Source organism: Gavia stellata, chromosome 16 (genome assembly GCF_030936135.1).
Source record: "Gavia stellata isolate bGavSte3 chromosome 16, bGavSte3.hap2, whole genome shotgun sequence".
Lineage (NCBI taxonomy): Eukaryota > Metazoa > Chordata > Aves > Gaviiformes > Gaviidae > Gavia > Gavia stellata.
In genome coordinates this window covers 9,927,943-9,950,022 of record NC_082609.1, presented here as the reverse complement: position 1 = coordinate 9,950,022, position 22,080 = coordinate 9,927,943, and the positions used below count along the sequence as shown (strand labels likewise).

The following is a 22,080-nucleotide window of genomic DNA, read 5'->3' as shown; positions in this document are numbered from 1 at the left end:
AAGTGCATCTGAAAGTGAGTATCTCTTTGTATCTTAAACTTCATGGCAGCAAAAGCACTTCTATGCTATGCTCTGGCAAAATCTCACTGCTCAAAGGTATGCCTCTGGCTCCAGGCAACATGTCTGAGCCCAGATGATGAACTTAGTTCTGCTTCTGCTGAAATCATAAGACCTTCTGATGTTAACATGAATGCCAGAGAAAATAGGTTTCAAAATGGTCAGCACAAAAAGAGCAGCCAAATCCTGAGCAATCAGGTCCTAGACATAGAGAACTTAACGCTTGCCAACCCAGCGAGTTATGTGTCTCTCTTATCGCTCCCTGAAGCGTTTGAAGGAAGAGCCTGAGATTTTGGAGTACACCTTTCAAAAGAGCTTGTGCGCGCTGAAAGTTGAAATCCCAAGATGCAAAGTCCTCAGAGTTTATATCCCCTTTTAAACACTTACATAGATTCCTGAGTCACTTAAATACTTCTGATAATATTCAGTCTTGATTCAGCAAAGTGTGTGACAACTTTAGTAGATGTTTAAAATCCCTTCCATGCTTAAACTCATCCTCTCCGAGGGAGGGAGTGCATGCCTCTGGGTTTCTCCCTTCCCTCTTAAATGGGAGATGTGTACATCTCCCTGAAGCCAATACCGGTTGATTATATGTTTACATGCTTTGCTGAACTGACAATGTAAAAATCATAGCAAGATTTTGTGTAATAAAATAACCATAATCTGTCCAGTGGCTGCCAGAATAAACAGATAAATACAAACTAACCTGAAACGTATTGCAAGCTTGTGCAAATACTGTAGGGAATGGAAATCTGCAGCTCTATAGCATAGTGCAATATCCCCTGATGTACTGAAGAAACAGATTTCATCTGCTCTTATCAGTGAAAGTGGAGGGTGTTTGCCCTCTGTAGGGACGGTTTGCGCTTTTGGCGTGAGCAGGGCTGCCAGGAGGGTCCCACGATGCGTGAGGACTGGGAGGCTCTGGGGACAGAGCCATCAGGTCCCCGCCGCTGACACGCCAGGGTGGAGGCAGCGCTGTGGTCCAGCTACACCTGCAGCCCTATTTGCCCCGGGATAGCAGTAACACTACGGCGACTGAATTCTCATGGCTGGACAAGACCCCGTGCCCTTGCCCACGAACCACGGTGCTACGGGCTGTGCGAGCACCCCCAATCTTTGGGGTGACCCAGAGCAACCACTCCCCCAAATCCGGGCGGGTAATTCTACCCCGCACCGTCTGAGTTCAGAACTAGGTTGGATGTCGGATGTGGGGACGCGGGTCCCCGGGAACCCCACGGGGCAGGCGGGTGGTGGGGTGCCGGGGGGGCGCTGGCAGCTGCCCCCCAACACCCCCCCGCTGCGCACCCTGCGCGTCCCCGCAGCCGCGCTGCCGGCGGGAGCGGGTCCCCCGCGCGGCCGCCAGGTGGCGCCGTGGCCACGCGGCGCGGCGGCCCCCGGCACCGCCCCCCCTCCCCCGCGGCAGCCCCGGGGGGCGCTCGGTTCCTCCCCGGGGGGGGCTCCCCTCCCCCCCCGGCCCATGAGAGCGGAGGTGGGGGTGCCCTCCCCGCTCCCCCGCCGTGCAGCACCGCGCGGGGCTCGCCCCGACGTAATTCCACAGCTCTACTCGTCCCCCACCCCCGGGGAGCTGCCGCGGGGGGTTCCTGCCCCGGGCGCTAACGGGGTGAGCGCGGCAGCGGGGGGAGCTGAGCTGGGGGGGGGGGGGGGCGTATCCCCCCGTATCCCCCCGTATCCCCCCGTATCCCCCTGTCCCGTCTTTACGATGAGCCGCCGGGAGAGTGTCTGCTCTCCCGGACACTCGCTGTGGCCTGGCAGCCCCCCTGCCCCGGGGTCCCGCACCCCCCGCCCGCAGGCAGCTCGAGGTGGGTCCCCCCCTTTCCCCCGCCCCTTGCAGGCCAGGCATTTTCCAAACGCTTCCCTCAATGCCCCGCTGCTTCCCACCCGCAGGGGTTAACCCTGCCCCGGGCCGGCAGCCTCCCCTGCCCAGGGGCGAGAGCCCCACCGCCCCATCCCGGCAGCCCGGGGGTCCCCGGGCCCCGAGGGGCAGGGGAGGCAGGAGGAGGAAAGCTCCTGGATGAAAATTTTCCATCGAGGTCACCTGCTGCTACTTCTTCGTGGCAGTTGGGTAAAAGTGGGGTCCTGTCACTACTGTGCTGCGGACAGACCCTCTGCCTGGTCCCAGAGGCATCCAGGCTCCTTCCTCCTGAAGAGGGCAAGCAGAGCATCGTATCCCAGTCCTCTGAGCCTTTTTCTCCTCCTCTTCTTCTCCCCAGGAGCAAGGCAGGTAGGAGGAATTAAAACACCCCAAGTAGCTGAACAGTGTCATCACCTGCCAGGGCTGACATTGGATTTATCTGTGGATGGAAAAGTCTTTGGATCAAAACAGGAGCCTGTTGGCCATAAGGAAAATATTCACGAACGGCGTCTTTGCTGGGGAGGATACGAGTGAACGGTTCCCAAGTCCTCAAGCCACTTTTACCTCTGCATCAGCAGAAAGTGCAGGTACATGCTCAGCCCCCGAGTGCTCTGCTTTCAGTCCCACCTTGAGAGGAGAGGTTGCTTTTCCCTTTCCCCCCATCGGCATGGGTCCGTTGTTCATCTGCCTTCTTCCAAGAAGGGCAGGAAGGGCCACGGTCCCTTTGGGGGTGCCTCATCCAGCTGCAAAGGTCAGGGAGGAGGGAGCCGAAGGCTTTTCTCTCAGAAATTCCCATTTCCAACTACTTCTTCCCTCCTTTGGAGTCTGGGCAGAGGAAAGTGGGGCCTGACTGTCCCCCCTGTGCTGGGAGCCCCGGGGCAGAGGGAGTGGGGACTGGAAGCAGAAGGAAGGAGCTGTCCTGGATAAACTCCAGGTCAGAGGCGAGAGGGGCCTTGGGCCCACTTGGAAACCACCTCAGGGAAGGGGAGAGGCCTTTCCCCACGCAGGAGACTCCTGCGCTCTGGGACCTCTGTCTCTGGCCTCATAGGGGTTGTGTTTGTCCTCCAGAGTGAAGCCTCCTTCCATGGCCCCCTTGTTCAAAGGCCTCAAAACCAGTTGTTCCTCAGGAGCCCTGTTTTTTCCTATATAGGACGAGCAAGCCAGGGCCAGCCCTTTTCTCCTCCTTTCCCTTCTACTGGCATTTGGATCCCAGCGTTGCCCCATCCCTGCTATCTGTCATGACCAGGGACGCTGCAACCACGTCCCGGTCCTTTTTGTAAGCTGCTCTTGCCTGCGCTGCAAAGTTGCAGCTTATGGGTTTGTGTTGCTGGGGTAAAATCCACAGCTCAACCGTGCGGCACTCGCTCGCTTTGGGAGCGATGTGTTTACTCACCCCTGGGAGCAAATCGCAGCCTGCAAGTCTGTATGTGTTTTATTCTGCATTGTACGTTGAGAGCATTTAACTCGGGCTTGCAGGGAAGCCTTGCTGCAAAGTGCCCGAGTTGCCTTCTGCAGCAAAACAGTTAAGTGCCGAATCCTGGCCAGCCCACGGAGAACTCCCCCGTGGCAGGCTGCGGAGTGTCCTCCAGCTCGGTTTGCCATGCTAAGGAAAGGACAAACCCAGCTTTCCACATGAACACGCTCTGGCCTCGTAACCGGCGTGCCTGCGGTACGTGTGCAGGAGCGGCTCTGCTGCAGTCGGTGAAGTGCGGTGGTGTTGGTCGGTGGTGTTGGTCCGGAGACCAGAGCCAGGCGGTGTGGAGAAAGTGAGCCCTAAAGGCAATGGGGAATTCTTTAAAAGAAAAGCCCCAGTACACTAGGGTTGGCCTCTGCGGGTGGATGGAGCACAGAAGTCTCCTCGCCTGCTGCCAGATTTTTAATTTTTTTTTCTTTTTTTTTTCTTCAAAGTCCTGACTTTCTCACCCCCTCCTTGTTTCAGCTCTGCTTTTCTTTCACCCCCCCCGTGGGGGCCAGTGTTTAACTCTTTCATCCTTAGTTAGTGGCTTTGAGACTACCCGTAAGCCCCGGGTGGGGTGTCTCCCCCGGCCCTCAGCAGGAGTCTCCAGGAGCTTGCCTGTGTGTTGGGCACAGAGACGTGCGCGCGCGCGTGTGTGTACAAGGGAGGAAAGCGGTGGAGAACTTGTCACTTTTATTGTCGTGGCTGGCTGTCCCTGCCCGGTGGAGGTGCCCTCAGACTGCTGCTGGGATGCTGTTCCCTTCAGCATCCGGGAAAAGGCTTGGAAATGGTCCCCTGATCCCCTGAACAGATTTGAAGGGCAAAATCTGCCAACTGCTCAGGATATTGATTCAAATGCATTATTCCTCCCTGGGCAGATCCTTGCCCTGGGAAAGGAGCAATCAGTGCAGGTGCAAATAGCTTTTAATTGCAAAATGTATCTCACCATGGAGGCATTTAGGCTGGATATGATACAAGTGATACAGCAGCAGCCTGGAAAAGACCAGTAAGCCAGAGCACTGCGGGGGCCAAACTACTCCTATGCGATACCTGTGGCGTAAATATTCATGTATGGCTGTATGTCTGTGTTCTTCCACGTATCCCTGAGATATGGCACAGTAGGATTATGTGCAGATTCAAATATCATCTGCAGGGACTGTGAGAACTTGCTCTCTGTAACGGTTCCTATGTCAGAACGCAGCGTACTTTGGCTGTGGATGTTTTGTGTGTGGACTCGCCTAGAGCCAAGGATCGGGCGCAGTTTCTCATTGCCAGCGAGGAGCTGGCAGCGGGCTGTGCGCCGGCTTTGGGGACAGAGCTCTCTAGCCGAGGTTTAGCTCTGTGCTCAGACGGCCGTTGCACACAAAGTGATGTACAGGTGGCTGGGAGAGTTGTCGGACTGCCTTAGGGTGCCTATGGAGTTGTGTACCGCTGCCTATACCGTGTTATACCTGTGCTGCCTGTTCTCTGGGCCAGCTCCGAGGCCCTTAGCAGCGCTCCGGACAGGGCGCTTGCGGGCTCAGCATGGCCCGCTGGGCTCCGCGGCCCTCCGCGGGGCTCTGCGCAGCCCCTGGAAGGGGCGGACAGCAGCCGCGGGAGCAGCCCCCCCGCCCATCCCGGGGCAGCATCTTCCGCACCTCGCGGGGTGGGGCGGGGGACGGAGGGGCACGGGAGCAATTCGGAGAGCACCCAGACACTTAGGAGGTCACCCTCCCCCGAGCGGCGTCGGGGGGTCCCCCTCGACCCTCCGCGGGGTGACATCGCCCTGGGGAGGGCGGGCAGCCCGGGGCTTGCCGGGGTGCACCGGGTTTTGTTTCATTACACGTGCAAACGCTGTGCAAGCCTGGATTTGGGGAGGCGTAACCCCCGGGGCAGCCGGCCCAGCGCACTCCCTTCCGCCGCAAGAGCCGGCCCCCGGGGCGCAGGGCAGCGGCTCGGCAGCGCAGCGAGTTGCGGAGGGGAAGGGCGGGGGTTGGTGCGGGGGGACCGGCGGGTCGGGGAGCCCGCGGAAAGGTGCGGGCACTGCGCCCGCTCCGCCGCCGCGCAGCCAGCCCAGCGCTTTCCCAGCGAGGGCAGGAGTTGGTTTTATTACTATTATTATTTTCCCTAGGAAAAAAAACCGGACTTCCTAGAAAAAAAATCGGACTTTCGCCGTGAACTGTCCTGTTCGGAAATTGTGTGTTTTTGCAGCAAAGCAGCGCAGCGCTGCCCGGGAACCGGCCCGAGCGGTGGGGGTCCAGCGGGGAGCTGGGGATTTGCAGCGGGGAAGTTGGCGGGACCCGGGGTGGGTCCGGCCCCACGCGCGTTTCCAGCGGCGTTTGCGCTGGGGATAACTCCGCTGCGTGAGGCGGCCTCTCTTCGCCGGGCTCGGGCAGGGGGTACTGCTGGCGGGGCGCTCCCGGTGCCGGGGCGAGCACCCGCGGGGCATCCCCGGCTTTGGGCAGTCGGGCTCGGGGGCGGCAGCCTGGCGCTGGGGGGGGCACACGGCGGGGCGGCCCGGGGGAGCGGGGAGGGCTCGGCCACGCTCGCAGTTAGCGCTGCCGCTTGTCCCTGCGGGCTGTGCGGGAGCGAGGAGCGCGGCGCGCTCCTGCCAAGGACCGGTCCCGGGAGCTGGGGGGGGGGGGTGTCGGTGCGGGGAACGGGGTGCCCCTCCGGGGGGGTGTCCGTGCCGCCCCCCCCCCGGTTATCCCCGCGCGGGTACCTGGCGCGGGGCGGCCCCGGCGCCGCCCGGTTGATGAACAAAGGCGCGATCGTGTTTGCGTTGATGCCCCCCCCACCCCGGGGGGGCTTCGGGGCAACTTTCCCCCGGGCCGACCGGGGCGTCTGGGCGGGGCTATGCTAACGAGGGGGGCGTGGCCGCGCCCCCGCGGCGGCGACTCGCGTGCGGCCATTGGCGGCAGCGCCGCGGGGGGGCAGCGGTGACGCGATGCAAATGAGGGGGCGTGGCAGCGGCGGCCCCGCCCCCCGCCCGCCGGGGCTGCGGGGCTCGTGTTCGGCGGCGGGGACAGTCAAAGTGGCTCCCATAGGGAGAGACGGCGAGTCCGCCCCGGCGCTGCGGGAGAGGGAGGGGGCGCGGGCACCGGGAGCCCCAGGGTCTCCCTCCGTCCGTCCGTCCGTCCGTCCGCGCCGCCGCCGCGGGTGCGCCCCTCTCGCTCCCTTCCCGGCGTGCGCCCGGCTCCGGCAACTCGCTTCCTGCGCGGCTGAAGGAGGGAGGAGAGAGCGCTTCGGCTGGGAGAGGAGAGGAGAGAAGAAAGAGGGAGAAAAGAAAGAAAGAAAAGAGAGAGGGGAAAAAAGGGGGGGGAACTTGCCTCTCTTGTCACTGGAAAATGACACTTGATGTAGCAGAGCCTGCCGCAGCTCCCGTTCGTCCTATTGTTTCTTAAACTGCCAGCTGAGATTTTTTTTTTTTTTTTTTTTTTCCCTGCTGCCATCCGAGGGGTGTCTTCATACAAAAGGGACTTCAAGTACTCCTCCGGTTTGCGAGCGCTGCAACCAGCCCCCAGCACCCCGCCAGCCCCTCCAAGCACCCAAACAAACTGCACACGCAGCAAACAGCAGCAACAAAACGGGCTCTGATTGCCTCTGGATTTTTTTTTATTTTAATGTGCGTGCCTGTGTTTGCTTTCTCTGACTTGCTTTGATTCCAGAGATCAGCTGCAGAGAGAGAGAAAAAGAGAGAAAGAGAGAAAAAACCCCAAATATAACAGTCCGCCTGGCGATTTTATCACCTTTTTTATTTTTTTTTTTTTTGAGTAAAGAAGGAAGATTTGCGCTGTTGTTTCTGATTCATGTTTGGGATTCAGGAAAGCATCCAGCGGAGTGGGAGCAGCATGAAGGAAGAGCCCCTCGGCGCGGGGATGAACGCGGTGCGGACGTGGATGCAGGGAGCCGGCGTCCTGGACGCCAGCACGGCCGCTCAGAGGTAGGCAGGCTCCGCGCCCGCGCCCCGCTCCGCGCCCCGGGGCGCACGCCGCCTGCAGCGCTGCTCCCCGCGGGCAGCGCCTTTCCCCCTGCACCAACAAAAAGCCGGCTCTGGAGCTCTGCTAACAGCAGTGAGTTTCGCGTAGATGTCGCCAGTTAAATATTTATTCCTCTTGTCCCGTAGGAATGACTTCTTATTTAATAATAATAATAATAATAATAATAATAATAATAATAATAATAATAATAAAGAAAGCAGCGAGTTTCGCTAGGTAGGAATAGGTGTGTTTTAATCTCTCTAGCCTTGTGTTCGCGCGGAGGAAGGACTTTTCAAAACTATGTTTGCTGCTGATTTAGTCTTATGATCCCCAAATGACACTTTCCTCCTCCGATAAGCAGCGAGTTGTGCACGGGTGCATCCAAAATATATTTCTCTACCCCGCTTTCTTATCCTGGTCAGGATCAGCAGCCTCCCTCCTTCTCCTCCGATTGCAGGGAGTTTTGCAAAGCTTTCTCGAGGAGAAATTTAATGCGAAGCCCCTTTGTAAAACCACTGCCACTTATCTTAGATTTTTTTAAAGAAATCCCTTCAAACAGGAGGTGCATTTGGCGAAGCTGCGCCCAGCCTCCCTTTCTCTCTTATTTCTCCTTCTCCCCATCCTCTTCCCCGCGAAAAACCCCCAACCAACTGATGCCGGATTCGCAGCCTGAGCCCTGGAGCCGGCATCAGCTAAGGAGTTTAATGTTGACATCTCCCGGTGTCTCCCACCTCGCCCCGCACCCCTCCCTTTGGAGCCCTCTAAGGAAGGGAAAGTTTCTGCAGGGACAACCCTGAAATATTCCAGGTTGTCTCCTGGGCTGCCGTCGCGGTGTTTACCCACCGCTCCGGCGAGGGGAGGAAAGGCTGGCGGGGCTGAAACTGAAAGATAAGGCACATGGGCGCTCGGGTGACAGCTTCGAGCCGAGTTTGAGAAGTGGCAGGACCAATGCCGCTCCGCGGGGCAACGCGCCGGCGGGGCTGAGCGCGGCTCCCCCGCCATGCAGGGCCGGCTGCGAGCGGGCGCGGCCCCCCGGGAGGGTTGGTGGGTGCCGGTGTCGGGTACCGGGGGGGGGCGGGGGGCTGCTCGGCCCTTCGGGCTCGCCGCAGGGTGGGATGGGGTCGGGTCTGTGCCGCGCTCCCGGCTCCGCGGGGTTTCGGCGTGGCCGCGCTTGAGCACGCCTTTCCCCTCGCCCGGAGGCAAGAGCCCCGGGGCGACCAGGGGGAGGGGGGGCTGTCAGCCCCGGGGGAGCCCCGCTGGGTCCCGGCGGGGGAAGGCACGGGCCCGGGAGCCGGCTGGGGGGCGGGGGGGGAGCGGAATGTGAGACCGCGTCGTCGGGGCTGCCGCTAACCCGGGTCTCTCTGGTCCCAGCGGAGTGGGTCTGGCCCGGGCTCACTTCGAGAAGCAGCCTCCTTCCAACCTGAGGAAATCCAACTTTTTCCACTTCGTCCTGGCTCTGTACGACCGGCAGGGGCAGCCCGTGGAGATCGAGCGCACCGCCTTCGTGGGCTTCGTGGAGAAGGAGAAGGTGAGTAGCCCGGCGCCCCGCGGGGGCTCAGCCGCCTCTCCCGGGCCCTCCCCGCTCAGCTCCCCGGGGGCCGCGGCATCGGGAGCCACCGTCGCCTCCTGGGGGCCTCGCTCTTCCCCCGGCTCGGAGGGCAGCCGGGGAAGGGGTCTCCCCTGATCCCTCGCTATGCCCAGGGCAGGGGAGGGGGCTGAGAGCTGCCCCGTCCAGCCCCGGGGGCAGCCGGCGTGCGAGTGATGGAGAAGCTTCATACGGTTTTTCTTTTCTTTTTCCTCCGGCCTCCCGTGTCCTCTTTGACTTCAGGAAGCCAACAGCGAAAAGACCAACAACGGGATCCACTACCGCCTGCAGCTGCTCTACAGCAATGGTAAGGGCTGGGAGCCCCCGGTGTCAGCCCCACCACCCCCCGCCGGCTGCCCTCCTGCCGCCTCCTCGGCTGAAAGCCCACCAGAGGCCGGGGAGCCGCTGCCCGGGCTCCCCTCCGCTCCGCGCATCCCTGCGCTCGGTGCCTGGGCGCAGCCGGGCCGCGGCCAGCGCTGCTGGGACGGGCGGGAGCCCCGGCGGGCCCGAGCCCTCGGGCGAGCCCCGGCGGCAGCCGGCCCCGCTCCTCACGCCTCTGCCTTGTTTCAGGGATCAGGACGGAGCAGGATTTCTACGTCCGACTCATCGACTCCATGACCAAGCAGGTAGGTGCTGCGGGGCGCCCGCGGAGGAGGGTGTGTGTGTGTGCGCGCGTTGGAGGGGGGGTGGCAGCCGTCGGGGCGGCCCCCGGGAGCGCGGCGGGGCGGCCCGCGGAGGCGAAACCCGCCCCCGCCGCGAAGCAGAACAGCTCTGTCCGGCGGGTAAGGGGCTGCCGCCTCCCGCGGGGCACGGCCGCGCTCCGCACCCGCGCAGCCGCGCCCGGCCCCCGCGCAGCGGCGGGGGCTGCAGGGCCGAGCCGCGGGGACCGACCCCGGCGTCGGGGCTGCGGGGCGGCGCGGCGGGTCCCCGCGGGACCCTGCCCGCCGCCCGGCTGGGGAGCTCCGAAACATCCAGGCGGCCGCTCCAGCCGTCCCAGCCCGGGCTGGGGCTGGCGGGGCCGCTTCATTGATAAGAATTAACCCCCGGCCTCCCCGGCCCCCCCAGCGCCGTCGGCACCCGCCGCTGCTCAGGCGCGGTGGCTGCGTCCGCCCGTCCTTTATCCGCGCCGCCGCCGGGTCCTCGGGTTAAAGGAGGAGCGAGCGAACCGGGGCACGTTTGCGGGCCGGAATAGCCCCCCGAAACGCGGCGCGGGGAGCGGCGAGCCCGGTGTCGGACTTCGGGGAGGGCTGTAGGGCAGCAGACCTTGTCGACAGATTAACCCTGATTTTCAGCTTGCTCTTCAGCTGCCCAACCAGAGCAAGAACGCGCGTGCCTACCTGTAAAAATTACTTTTCCGTATGAAAGCAGTGTTTTTACAAAGGGACTATCTGAACAAATCGATTCTCTCTTTTTTAACAAATTTGTTGCGCTAGCTTTTTCTGCTGCTCCTGTCAGAATATTTGTCTCTTATAATACGTTTCTTTTCCATAGTTGGGATCGCTTTTAAGCCTTTTTATCCTTAGGATATGTTTTTTCCCTCCTAATCTGTTTTACTTGTTTAAAAAAATTCTTAAATTTTATTTAGGAAAAACATTAAGCTTTTTCTGTACCAATAGGAAAAGTCAGTCCCTGCACGTTGTCTGTAGGGGAAAAAAACTCTTGGCTTGTATTTGGGTTTCTTTTCTACAGCAAAACATAAAGCTCTAAGGGCTGAGTTTGTTTTAGAAAACTCTCTTTGATGGTCCCAAAACATCTTTTCCTGCTATTGAAGACTGTCTTTCAACAGCAAAAAAAAAAAAAAAGAAAAAAGGAACTTGGATGAATTTTACTAGAGAATCGACTGTGCATCTGAACTCTGTTAAACTATACACTTCCAAACAGAGCCCATTCCCTGTAGGAATTAAAACAGCAGCAAGATACCCTTCTTCATAACAAATCTTGGAAAGCATTTGCTGTCATTCCTTGTTTTTCCAGGCACAAATTGGTTAGTTTGTGTTAAAAGTAACAAAATCTTCCTGATATATGAACTCTTTTTAGTCCTTTTGGAGCTTATATATTTCACTGTAGACCGTATGAGAGAGACTATCAATAAATATTATCTTTAAATAGCTGTCCTATCATTACGGAAATGCAAAAGCCTCTGTTCATAATCCTGCTGAAAACAGAGCCCTGAACTCATGTAGAGCAGCGGATTCAAAATAATTTTCTTAACAAAGGCATCTTGCATACGAAGAGTTCATCCTAAGGCACTGTTTGACCTCTTGGTCTCTCATTATTATCAAGTCATCAGAGGGTCTTTGGAGAGAAAGGGGAAAAAACACCCCAAGATACAGTTTATTTGTAAAACCTACCATGTAGCTTTAAAGCACATTCACAATGAAGAAAAAAAAAAGAAATCTGTCTGATTTCAGGAAGTCTTACAAAAACAAAGTTAGTGCAAATTACAGATTTTGGGGAAAGTGCAGTGGAGTTGAGAAGCGAGGATTTAGAACAAAAGCTCTCTGAACTTAGGTTAGAAAACGGGGAGCGAAAGGCTATTTTACACACAAACATGTTTGCTTACGTATTAATTTCACGAATATAATTTCTTCAAGCATGACTATAATTGCTTAAGAAAAATAGGGCATTGTCATGTCAAAACTGTGGCATGTGCTGCTCTGAATTTTTTCGGGGGCTGGGGGTTAAAGTCTCCCTCTTCTTCTTTTTTAATTCTTTCTTTTTTAAAGTGAAATTATTTCAGAGTTGCGATCGCTTCGGTTACTGAATGCTTATTAGGAAGCGAAGTACAACACATGACAGAAGCTCACCCAAACGTTGAATATATCATTTATATTTTACGACAGTGAATTATATAGGAGATTCTCAAGTAACTTTCAAATCGTCAAACTGTAATTAAATATTGCAAAGACTCTCTGAAAATTCTTTAATTTTTAATGAAAGTTAAATATATATTGTCAGTCTACTTGAAGGTGTAGTATTTTAATGCATGACGCTCAGAACAAATTGGATAATGTAATGATTACTTTTAAATGAAACTGTTGCAGAAGCGTACATGTTTCAGCTGGCAAGTATCTTCTCAATACTCTCACACGCACATTCACACACTCAATAATTGTGAATTCCCAGACTGAAATTACAGCTACTCTGAGGTTTCTGGTGGCAAATTAAAAATCCCACAGAAGCAAATCTTGAATGAGCTACGTTCCCCAGATCGTACAGGAAAGTATCTGTGGCTCTTTTTCTATATTAAATATATTGTTTTTAAATATGGACACATCAGATTTAAATGTATTCTCTTTGTCTCACAGTTATAAATTGCAAGGTTTTGTACAGCTGCGGATTATTAAGTTAGGTAAGATAAAATAAAATCCATTCTGCAAATCAGACCTGAATTTTTATATATAGGATTGCTACTCATAGATTTAACATAAATGTCCCATTAGCAGCATGCATTATATCGGCAGGTAGACAGGCAGGGCTTTGCTATGCTGGATGCTGTGTATGTAATAAATAGTAGATATTCCTGCTCCTATAGAGTTCTTGATCTGAGTAAGTCAGGGAATTGTTTGTGTGGCTGTGCCCGACGAGAAACCCATGGCAAGAGTCCTGTCATAGGTGGAATACGGGGATCTGCGTGTCCTGGTGCGCGTGTGTACGTCCTCTATCAGCTGTGACGCAGTACGGGAAGCGGGGCCGGAGAGTGGCGTTACTGAAGTAACCAAGGATTTTGTTGCGAACTACATCCCAGGGCAGATCTGGGGTGTAGGTACGAACTATGCACGCGCTGCCCCGAAACATGAGCTTTTGCTGCACGCGCGCCCCTTGGTAGTCTGGGCTGTGGGACTTCCAAATGGGAAACCCAGGCAGGATTGGTCTTGAAGTGCACGATTTCGAGTTATATTCGGGATAACGTCCCTGGCCTTTGACGGTGGCCCCAGAGAAGCGTTGGGTAGGATGGGAATTACATGTCTTTGAGGGGTCTCGCTACGTTTCCAAAATGTGCCCCCGTCATTTAAAAATTGTAAATACTACGCGCAAATCATGAATGTTGCGGGGAAGTTCTTTTCAGTTAGGGTAACAACATTTGGCGTCAATACTGGCTTAATTAAATTTTCTTTTATGTTATCTTGGCACCTCGTTTTATGTCGGGATCACATTCCTAATGCGTTCAAAACCCTGTAGGGTCCCAAACTTTATAGCTGTTGCTTTCCGTAAAGCAGCAGCTCCTACCGCAGTAGGTCTGGCTCTAACAATGATGCATTTTGAAATCGCCTGCAAAATGTGAAATATGTCTGCTCTAATAAAACCGGAGTTTTTAGGCAAGTCTAAGGATTTTAATGTATTTACGGAGAAGAGATGCCTTCCATTTCTTCAGCTGTATTTTCATAAAGTTGAGATATTTCACTATTAGGAAAGATGGAGGAAATAAATCTGAAATACTTGTTCCCCACCCATTTTTCCTTCAGCCGTTCTCATCCATAAGATATAACGGATGCTAATATGGCTCAGGCATCTTAAAAATCATAAGTTTTGACGATAGCTATTGTCTATTGCTGAGAGTCCTCATGAGTCAAAAATCCTTCCTTCAGACTTGGAGTCTGTTTATATTTTGCTTTTTTTCAGTACTTCAACTCTGGATGCAAATGGTTTTTCGGTTGACTTCTCTATCATTCTCTGATGTCTGCAGATATTTGATCAGCTCTCTATCCTGCGCATAGCATGGCCTTTCTCTGGCAGCTACACGCATGGGAAAAAAAATGTTATCAATAAGTTCAGAGGAGCCTCAGCAGACTCGGGGAAATTTCACACAAACATAAAACAAAACCTAACCCCTGTGACGGGGGAAGTTTACATTGCGCCAGATTTTAGCAGCTTTCTTCTGCCTTTGGTGAGATGTCAGAAGCGCAGGTGATTTTAATTTTCTTGTACAGAGAGGAATGGAGAAGTTTGGAATTTGCATGCATGATCAGGACCTGTGTTTGGGAAAATGTAAACTCATCACAGTGGAAAATGTGTTGTTTGGAGTCTGAGGGTGAAAACAAAGCTGAGGATTTTGGAGAGACTGCCTGAGCCAGATGGCCTGGTGCATTCCCAGTCTGGCAGCCCAACTGCTCCCTCCTGTATAATATACAGCCATTTGTTCTGGGATATTTACGCTAGAGCTGTTTCCATGTGAATGTTTGAAAACCATTAAAAATGAACATATTAGGAGAGATAAATTTATTTAATTTGTGTGAATACGTCGATAAGCAGGCTGTGGATCAAAGGCAGACGGAGACTGGATAAAATAATCAGATGCTACTGAATTGTGCATTGAGAGAGACAGCAAGAACTAACCGTCCTCGCCCTGGGACCCAGCACTGTGCTGCTTGTCCGGGACGAACCTCACTGGGATGAGTCGAAATTTGGCTTGGGGAAGGGGTAAAAACTCGGGTAATTAAGGGTTAAGTATTCGAAGCCAAATAAATGTAATTCACAGCATTTTCTGTGTAGATATATAGCGGATACAAGCCTAATCCTCTCTGGGTGAAATTCTGGCCCATCTGAAGTCAATTGCAAAGCTCCTATTGAATTCGGTGGGGCCAGGATTTTATTTTCTCTCTGTGTGTATGGCGGTATACGTCATTACAAATCATTTTAGTTCTGTTTTTGAAAAGACCCTCATTTTAATGAGTTTTTCTTTCTCCTTTATTTCAATAAAAGAGAGAGTTTGTTTTGGGAAACAGATGAGGGTTTTGAAAGCGAGTGGTTTTAGATGCAAGTTGGTGATTTCTCTCCTCCTCTTACTCTTTTAAAATCAAGGCCATGACATAACTGAATAATATAATGACCATGATCTCATTCCTTCAGGATTGTTTTTCGTCCAGTTCAGAAAGCAGGATTGCTTGACTGGCAAACTGACACTATGCGATGATTCTGCCCTCAGTTGTACCAACATAAATCTGGATTTATTCAGGAATAGCTAAGGACAAAATCTGGCACTATATTTTTTCCAACGTATTCGTCAACTGTTTTACTGCTTTATCCTGTCGTCTTTACTGGGGAAAAAGTGGATTAAATGAGAACTGTAGTCTTGACTTTTATATTACAACCCCCCCCCCCTTTTTTTTTTCTTTTTGTTATGATCTCTGTCACTGAAAAGTTTAGGTGAATTGTTGGACGCACTTGTCTAGAAATGACTGCGATGTGCTCAATTTAGTAATTTTTATTTGCTGGCAAGCAGTGAATTGCTTTTGATTTAACTTTTTATGCAGCTTTATTTAAATGGGAGTGAGGAAGTCTTATATTTTGACGCTAATTTTTTGGGGCCGTTTGTGCATGAGTGATCGTTACTCATTGGGACTTCTTGTAGAAAGGTTCCCTGGGTGAGTAATGGCTTACAAAATGGAAGATGAATTTTGTGGGGAAATATTTAAGTTGTTCAGGAGAAGAAGAACTATTCTGAAATGCTTATGAAATAACACCGAGTTAAAACTACATGAAGTAAACAAAAAGAAAAAAACCCAAAGTCTATAATTTTGCATTTCCTTCGCTGGTGTTTTGTTGTGCAACTCTGATGTGTATTTGCAGGCTTATTTTTAGCTCTGGTGTGGTCTAAGTTTATACACTGTAACTTTCACTTTATCTCTCATTAATGTGATGCCTATTTGACAAAATCACGACGACGTTGGTGCGACAAGAAACCCTGCCACCACCACCCTGTTTTAAAGCCTGAACTTAAAATAATAAGAATAATAAAAAAATTAAGATAGTTTTGTTAAAAGAGTAGCTTTTCAAATCTTAAAGTTAAAAATTTTCACAACAGTAACATTGTAGACCCCTCCTGTAAAAATACTTCTGGCAGCTATAACGATCTGAAACTTCAGCAGTTCCTGTTTCCCTTTTGAAACTAATTGTAGAATTAATGCTTTAGAGCAGCGCAGTTTGCAAGAGGGTAGAGTATCTGTAATGCTCTCGGGCAGCCATTCATGGAAGTAAACAGTTGGCGCTTTACACACCCGTTCGCACAAGTAAATTGGGACATAGGAATGGGAGTTGGGGATGAGTTGCTCAGAAATGAACTCAGCAATTCCTCCCGCTTCCTAGAATTCCCTAGGAATTCCTGCAGGAATAAGGTATGCGGGAGTATCTGCGCTTAGCGGGGAGAAAACAAAATGTGCATGGGTACAACGTCGGTAATTAAATGCAAATAAAGTGAAAAGCAAATCCTTAACGTAGAGGAAGGCAGAAGAATGTCATGCACGCAAAGAAGGGATCACTGATGCTAAACACAACAGACAAGGTGATTATGTACCACAGTGTTGACTCTGCCCGTTCATTATTGCTATTTAGTTGGGTTATTTAAGCAGGTACCTGGAGGTTAAGTAAGCATAGCAGCAGGAAGAGAAGAGGAAGAGGGAGGGGAGGGGGAAAAAAAGAAAGTAAATTTTGTGTTCTGGTTTGTCACTTCTAGCGCTAGTGACTTCACTGGCAACAAGGTGGCCCATACTGGGTAAATTTATTTTAAGATTTGAAAGTCTAAGAAGAATGAGCCAAGTCCGGCAGTCCGCTCTCAGGCACTATTCCCCCCGTGTCATGCTGTGGCGTGTGGAGGTGAACGGGGGCTGGAGGTGTTTGTCTCCACTAAAGGCCTCGGCAGTAGATCCGCTCTTTACCCCCCACGCTCTGCACTCTCAGAGGCAGATTATGCTTTAATGATTGAACGATTAAGTCCAAAAAGTGCCGTGAGCTGCCCCCTTGCCCAGCCTGTCCCACTGCCAGGTGGAAGCTGATCTGGGGTTTTCTGAGTTCTTGCAATGTCCCTTCTGATCCCAGCTGTCGGTTGTCATCCAGTTGCTTTGATTCCCTGCTTTTGGCTGGGAGAAGCTTCTCCCCGTCTTCCCCTTTCATGCGTGGAAATGAGGATCTTCTGGATCTGTCCCGATTCCCAAGGTAACACGTGGATGACCGTACTGCCATCTTCCAAGGGCTCTTGCCAACCACCTGTAGCTCTCGGGGCACCGCGGTGGAAGTATTGCGAGACGTGGGCCAGCAACCGAGCAGGGAGGTGGGGTCCCAGCTGGGGTCAGGGGGTTTGCTGCTGTCTGTGCTGTGCCGACTTTGCATGCGTCCTGCGACCGCTTTCGCGTCCCCTTTATATGAGTGTTGGCGTCACAGGTTTTGTGCCTCGCTGGTGGGAATGAGGGGGCAGAAGTCAGGTGAAACTCTGTACCTCTTAGTTGCAATGGCGCCGGCGGCCTCTGTTTTGTCTTGTCAGCAAAAAAATCCCCGCCGGCTCTCAGGTTTTAGGGGAATGCACGTAGCAAAACTGAAATGGAAAAATTAAAACTAGCAAAGATAACACAGCCCCATTCCTGATACTATCTATGGAATCATTAAATCATTTTATAATGCATGATATTAATATTGCATATTACTATTTAAATGGCGTTAAAAATCAGCTCATGCTTCTTCAGATTTGTGTGTCCTGAGATCTGTGTCCCCTTTGCAGGTACAACACCTCTTACCCTTGGTGGGTTGTATTTGTAAGGCTGGGAAAGCAGTTCATATGATCTTATCTCATCATATATTAAGATAACTTATTTTTTCTCAGTATTTTCCACACTTGCATTTCAAAGTGGTCTCATTCCATAAAACGTATTTCATCCATGCAGCATACTTTTGTTTTTTATTTTCAATATCTATGGTATCGTTAGCTTTAGGGATACCCATATCAGATGTCATTTTATCTGCTGAGTTTGTTCCTCAATTTCTTCTTTTTAAGTCTGTATTTTAGAGGCTGAAAAGGTCACACCACAGGTCAAGGGTAGGGCTGATGCTCAGATGCAGGGGTGGTCGTCCCTCCGAGGCTGGGGCTCTAACCATGGATCCCAGCTCTGGAGTGGCACCCTAAAACATTTGGGGAACCTTAGTGCTATCAAAAGATGCTGTCGCAAAGGCAACTTCTTTCCACTCTTGTTTTGCTGCTGGGGGCCTGGTCCCCAGGGCCAGGGATGGTTAGAAAACATTACTCTGTCCTGATCAGATGGAAACCCTGTACCGAGCGGGCTGTGAGCGCTAACCTAGTTTGCGTGTAAAGCTGATCCCTCACCATTGCTGCCGGTTCTGCTGGTGGGAGGATTGCAAACGTAGACTCTTCTTGAAATGCGAATACGCTGTCTTTCCACAGTTTTAACTTAAAGGATTCTTCCTGTGCTGTCTCAGAGTCAAATTTCTCAAGCTGGTTTATCCTCTGTTTGTTTTGGTATCCTCTGCTCTGGTAGGGGCTGCCTCTCACTTATTTATACCCCTGTAACTCCAGAGCTGCTCTCCAGAAAGCGGTGGATCACGAGGTTCAAGGGGAGAATCAGGCCCAAGCGCTTTCTCAGGAGCTACCAGGAAAATGCCTGGGCTGTGCAGCTTTTGTAATTAAAAATACATGAGCTCTCTCTTTTCTGTCTTTTTTTTTTTTAATGAATAGGACCCAAAGTATGCCAAGCTGTTTTTTTTTTTTTCTTTTTTCTTTTTTTTTCTTTTAATGCTATTAGGTTTATATTTCATTCTGAATTGAAAAGAAAATTGTGGTTGTCTTGACTACTAAAAAAAACCATCCTACACGCTGCTTGAGAGATGTGCAACGGAGAGGAGGGAATTTAGCTGTACTCAGCGTGTGTTGTTTTCCAACTGCAAGTCTTGGAGCAGGTTCGGTGGAGATGAGGTCTCTTTAGCCCGCGACTTGGCTTGCAACTCCGTCTGCGCCTTTGGCTACCGCGATGCATTTTTATTTTCTCCAAACTTAGCTCAATGCACAGCTAAAAATGTGTTTTGTTTCTAGGCGATAGTATATGAAGGCCAAGACAAGAACCCAGAAATGTGCCGAGTTCTGCTCACGCATGAAATAATGTGCAGGTAAGAAATACCCCGCTTCCAGTTAATTAGTGATGAGAAGATGAACGCGTCTCTCAAAATCTAGGTTGAACCTGCAGCTATTTTCGGACTTAAATTTCTCTTTCTTGCATTAAACAATCCCAAAATAACACAGTTCGGTGTGTGTAATTAGCTGCAAGGTCTCAGTCGTCACACAAGTTTTCAATTATTTATAAAGAGTTATTCTTAACAGAACGCTACTGGTTTTCGTTTAGACACCGTAGCCCACAAAAGGTCTCCTCACCAAAATTAACAGTCAATTACAGTCTTCTAGCAATAAACGTCTCTGTCCCCAATTCCCAACAAAACCTCCTCACTAAGATGACAAAATAGTAATTTTTGGGGTTTTTTTTCTGGATGTGCATTAAGACTTGAAGTCAGGAGGCCTTTTTTGTCCCGGTTGCTGCTCATGCAAGGTCCCTGCTCGGCTGGAGCGGAGCAGGTGCTACTCCTCCACGCAAAAGATGTCGTCTTGTTGATTTTCTTTAAACTTCCCCATGCAGATTTGGCTCTGCCCTGTGCTCTCTTCCCCTGAACATGCCTGCCTGGGGTTGGTCACTTAAATCTGGGACAGTCAAATATCTTCTCTCCTGAATGCAGTACTTCTGCAACGGGCAGCTGCTTCCTTCTCTTTTCTGGCTGATCGAAATAGGTGAAGCCTCTTACTTCCTTTTTACCACCGAGAAGGCAGCATCTTCTCACAGACCCCTCCGACACCTAGGAGAGCTTGACCTTGCAGTCTCATTAAAGCTAGTGGGTGTTTTTTGCATGTCTGAAAAAATCATTTGTTACATGTTATTCGATGGCAGAAAATAATTCCCTGGTGGAAGACGGGGCGTTCTTGCATAAGCTCATTGTTACAATCAGTTGTTTTAAGACTGTAAAAATGCCATTGCATGCGTTGTAACTTTTACAAAACACATTTACTAAAAAGGAGTAACTTGAGGGTAAAAACTAGTACCCACTTCTAAGAGAATAAACTTGGATGAGGGTTTCCTGGTGGGGGAGAGTCTTAGACAAAATATTCAGATGGAAACTTCTCTGTTGGTTGATTTTTTTTTTTTTTTTTAAATTTTTTCTGCCATTCTTGGCGATCTGCTTGTTTTGTCCTCCACGGCAGCTCCTCCCTGATAAAACCCTGCCGGAGGGCAGTGCCCTGCCATGCCGGCAGAGAAGGAGCTGCTCTCCTTGCTTTGCCAGCCTGGGCGAAACCCCGCGCAGCTCCCCAAATTCTTCCTTGCAGGATTTGCGGGATTTTAGTTTTCGTGTCGTATTTTTCTAGGCTGCTTCATTCAGTAGGTTTGGCTTCTTCCAGGAAACCAACGATAACCCATTACAGCCTGAGAACGAGCGGAGCAGACGGGTATCTCCAAGAGGTGCCTGAGCTTCTGCTGCCATTGGGAGCTGCAGCGTTGCTTTGCTGAGGACTCCCGGCCAGTCCTCCCTTTCCAAATGGAAACCCAGTCCTGCTGACAACTCGTAATTGCCCTAAAATTCATTGGCCCAATTAGCACCACTTTCACACTAGATACCTAGCTAGGAACAATTCATGGAAATATTAAAGGAGGCCCCTGACCTGATAAGGCTGAAGTGCGTGCTTTGCTTTTCTCCTGTAATAGACCAGTAAAACAGTGGGACTGTTCACGTGAGTAAAATTAAGCGCATGCTCAAGTGCCTGCAGCGCCAGGGTCTGAATCTGCTGTTAGTCCTGGGTGATGTGCCCTTTTGATTCTCAGACGGCAAGGTTTTGAGGTAGGAACTACATCTGCCTGCCACTCACTGAGCCATCCATGCAAGAGTAAGAATCGCCTACTTTAATGCACTAGTTTTCTTACAGATACTGTAGAAATATAAAGAGTAAGAAGTAAATAGAAACTTTATAGAGAGAGCTGAGTTTTAACCAGAAGACCAAATACCTGCATCAAAGATTTATGGCCATTCAATATACTTTGACTGAGACAAAATCATTTCCATTCTAGGAATCTGGAACAATGTGCAGTCTTCCCCTTTACTAAAGCACTTTACACTTTCTTTGTTTTTAAAATTCACTGGATCAGGAGCTTTATTCTTCTCCTTCTATTTGTTTACTACTAGTCCTTGCTTCGTGTTTCATAACCATAAGGTGGAGGGGTAGCAAAAAAAAAAATACTATCTGACCATAGTAGGCAAATGTTGTGTGCCTGATGGGGTGGGGGAGGCATATTCAAATTTCTTACAGCTCATATTAGATTTTACCCATTTCCTTTTCTGCCTATACGTGTGTAAGAGGGTGCTGTTTGTTTACCAGGCCGCTTGACCCTATTGCACAAATCTGTCATCTGTTGTGCTGCTAACACTCTTTTAAATTGCAAATCTGATGCTCTTTAGGGGTCTAGAAGGGGAAAAAAAAAATCTCTCTCCACACCATTCTGTTTCTCTTGATTTCTTGCCTGTAGTAAGTGGAAGTTGGGATGTGCTGAATTTGCACCAGGGGTGCAAATGCAGCCTCAATTATAAGCATAAAATTAGAGTCTGTTCCCCATTAATCAGCCCAGCTAATTGCTATGCACTACCATTAGCCATATGGTGTGAAAGACAGCTTGCTCTCCCTAAGATGAAATTTCTTCATTTCAGACATGAAATAGTGAGGGCTCTGTATTTTAAAATAGCTTGTTTTAGATATTTAATTTCTAAACAACTTTCAGCAGTGCTTTCTATCAAGGCTAACTGCACAATAAAACTTTGCATTTATGTGACAAAGCTGGGTATTTATAGTGTACTACAACTACGGCACGGCTAAGACAAAGAATTCAAATGTATAGGAGAGTCCTGGCTGTGGTAGGAAAGTGGGGCTGAGGTTTGCTTCAGGTGGCTGTTTATTTCAACGGATTTCATTGTGTTTTGTCAAATATAAACATCTACACTGTTGGTGAAAATGTTAATAGCTGGGGAGAATTCACAGCCTCAGTGGAATTTATTAGTATTGTAGGCAGCATGGGGAGGGACATCTATAGTTAATATTGCCTCAACAGTTTCCATTATGAAACCTTCAGTGGCTTACAGCTTTGCCAAACTTAAACTGTTCTGGCTGAAATGTCCTTTGCAGGGTGTCAGCCTCAGGCTGACTTTCTTTGGAAAGTTTCAGCTAAAATGGTTCAGTGATTTCTGAGAATGAGGTTGGAGTAAAATATGGTTTTTGTCTGTGTAGAATAAAATCTTACATCTGTTTTGGCGAGAAGCTCCCGTACCTCCACGCTTCGGGGCG

The 22,080-nt window shown here is 51.0% G+C and overlaps 1 protein-coding gene across 14 annotated transcripts in view; it reads left to right on the top strand.

Moving 5' to 3' along the window:
* The first annotated feature begins 7,174 nt into the window (after positions 1-7,174).
* EBF1 (EBF transcription factor 1) overlaps positions 7,175-22,080 on the top strand; it is a 279,211-nt gene continuing 264,305 nt past the window's right edge. For all 14 annotated transcript variants that reach the window (XM_059825508.1, XM_059825513.1, XM_059825507.1 and 11 more), the window contains exons 1-5: positions 7,175-7,308; positions 8,717-8,873; positions 9,174-9,237; positions 9,501-9,556; positions 18,745-18,818. In XM_059825508.1, the coding sequence (XP_059681491.1) occupies positions 7,175-7,308; positions 8,717-8,873; positions 9,174-9,237; positions 9,501-9,556; positions 18,745-18,818 (485 nt within the window). The remainder of the gene's footprint in view (positions 7,309-8,716; positions 8,874-9,173; positions 9,238-9,500; positions 9,557-18,744; positions 18,819-22,080) is intronic.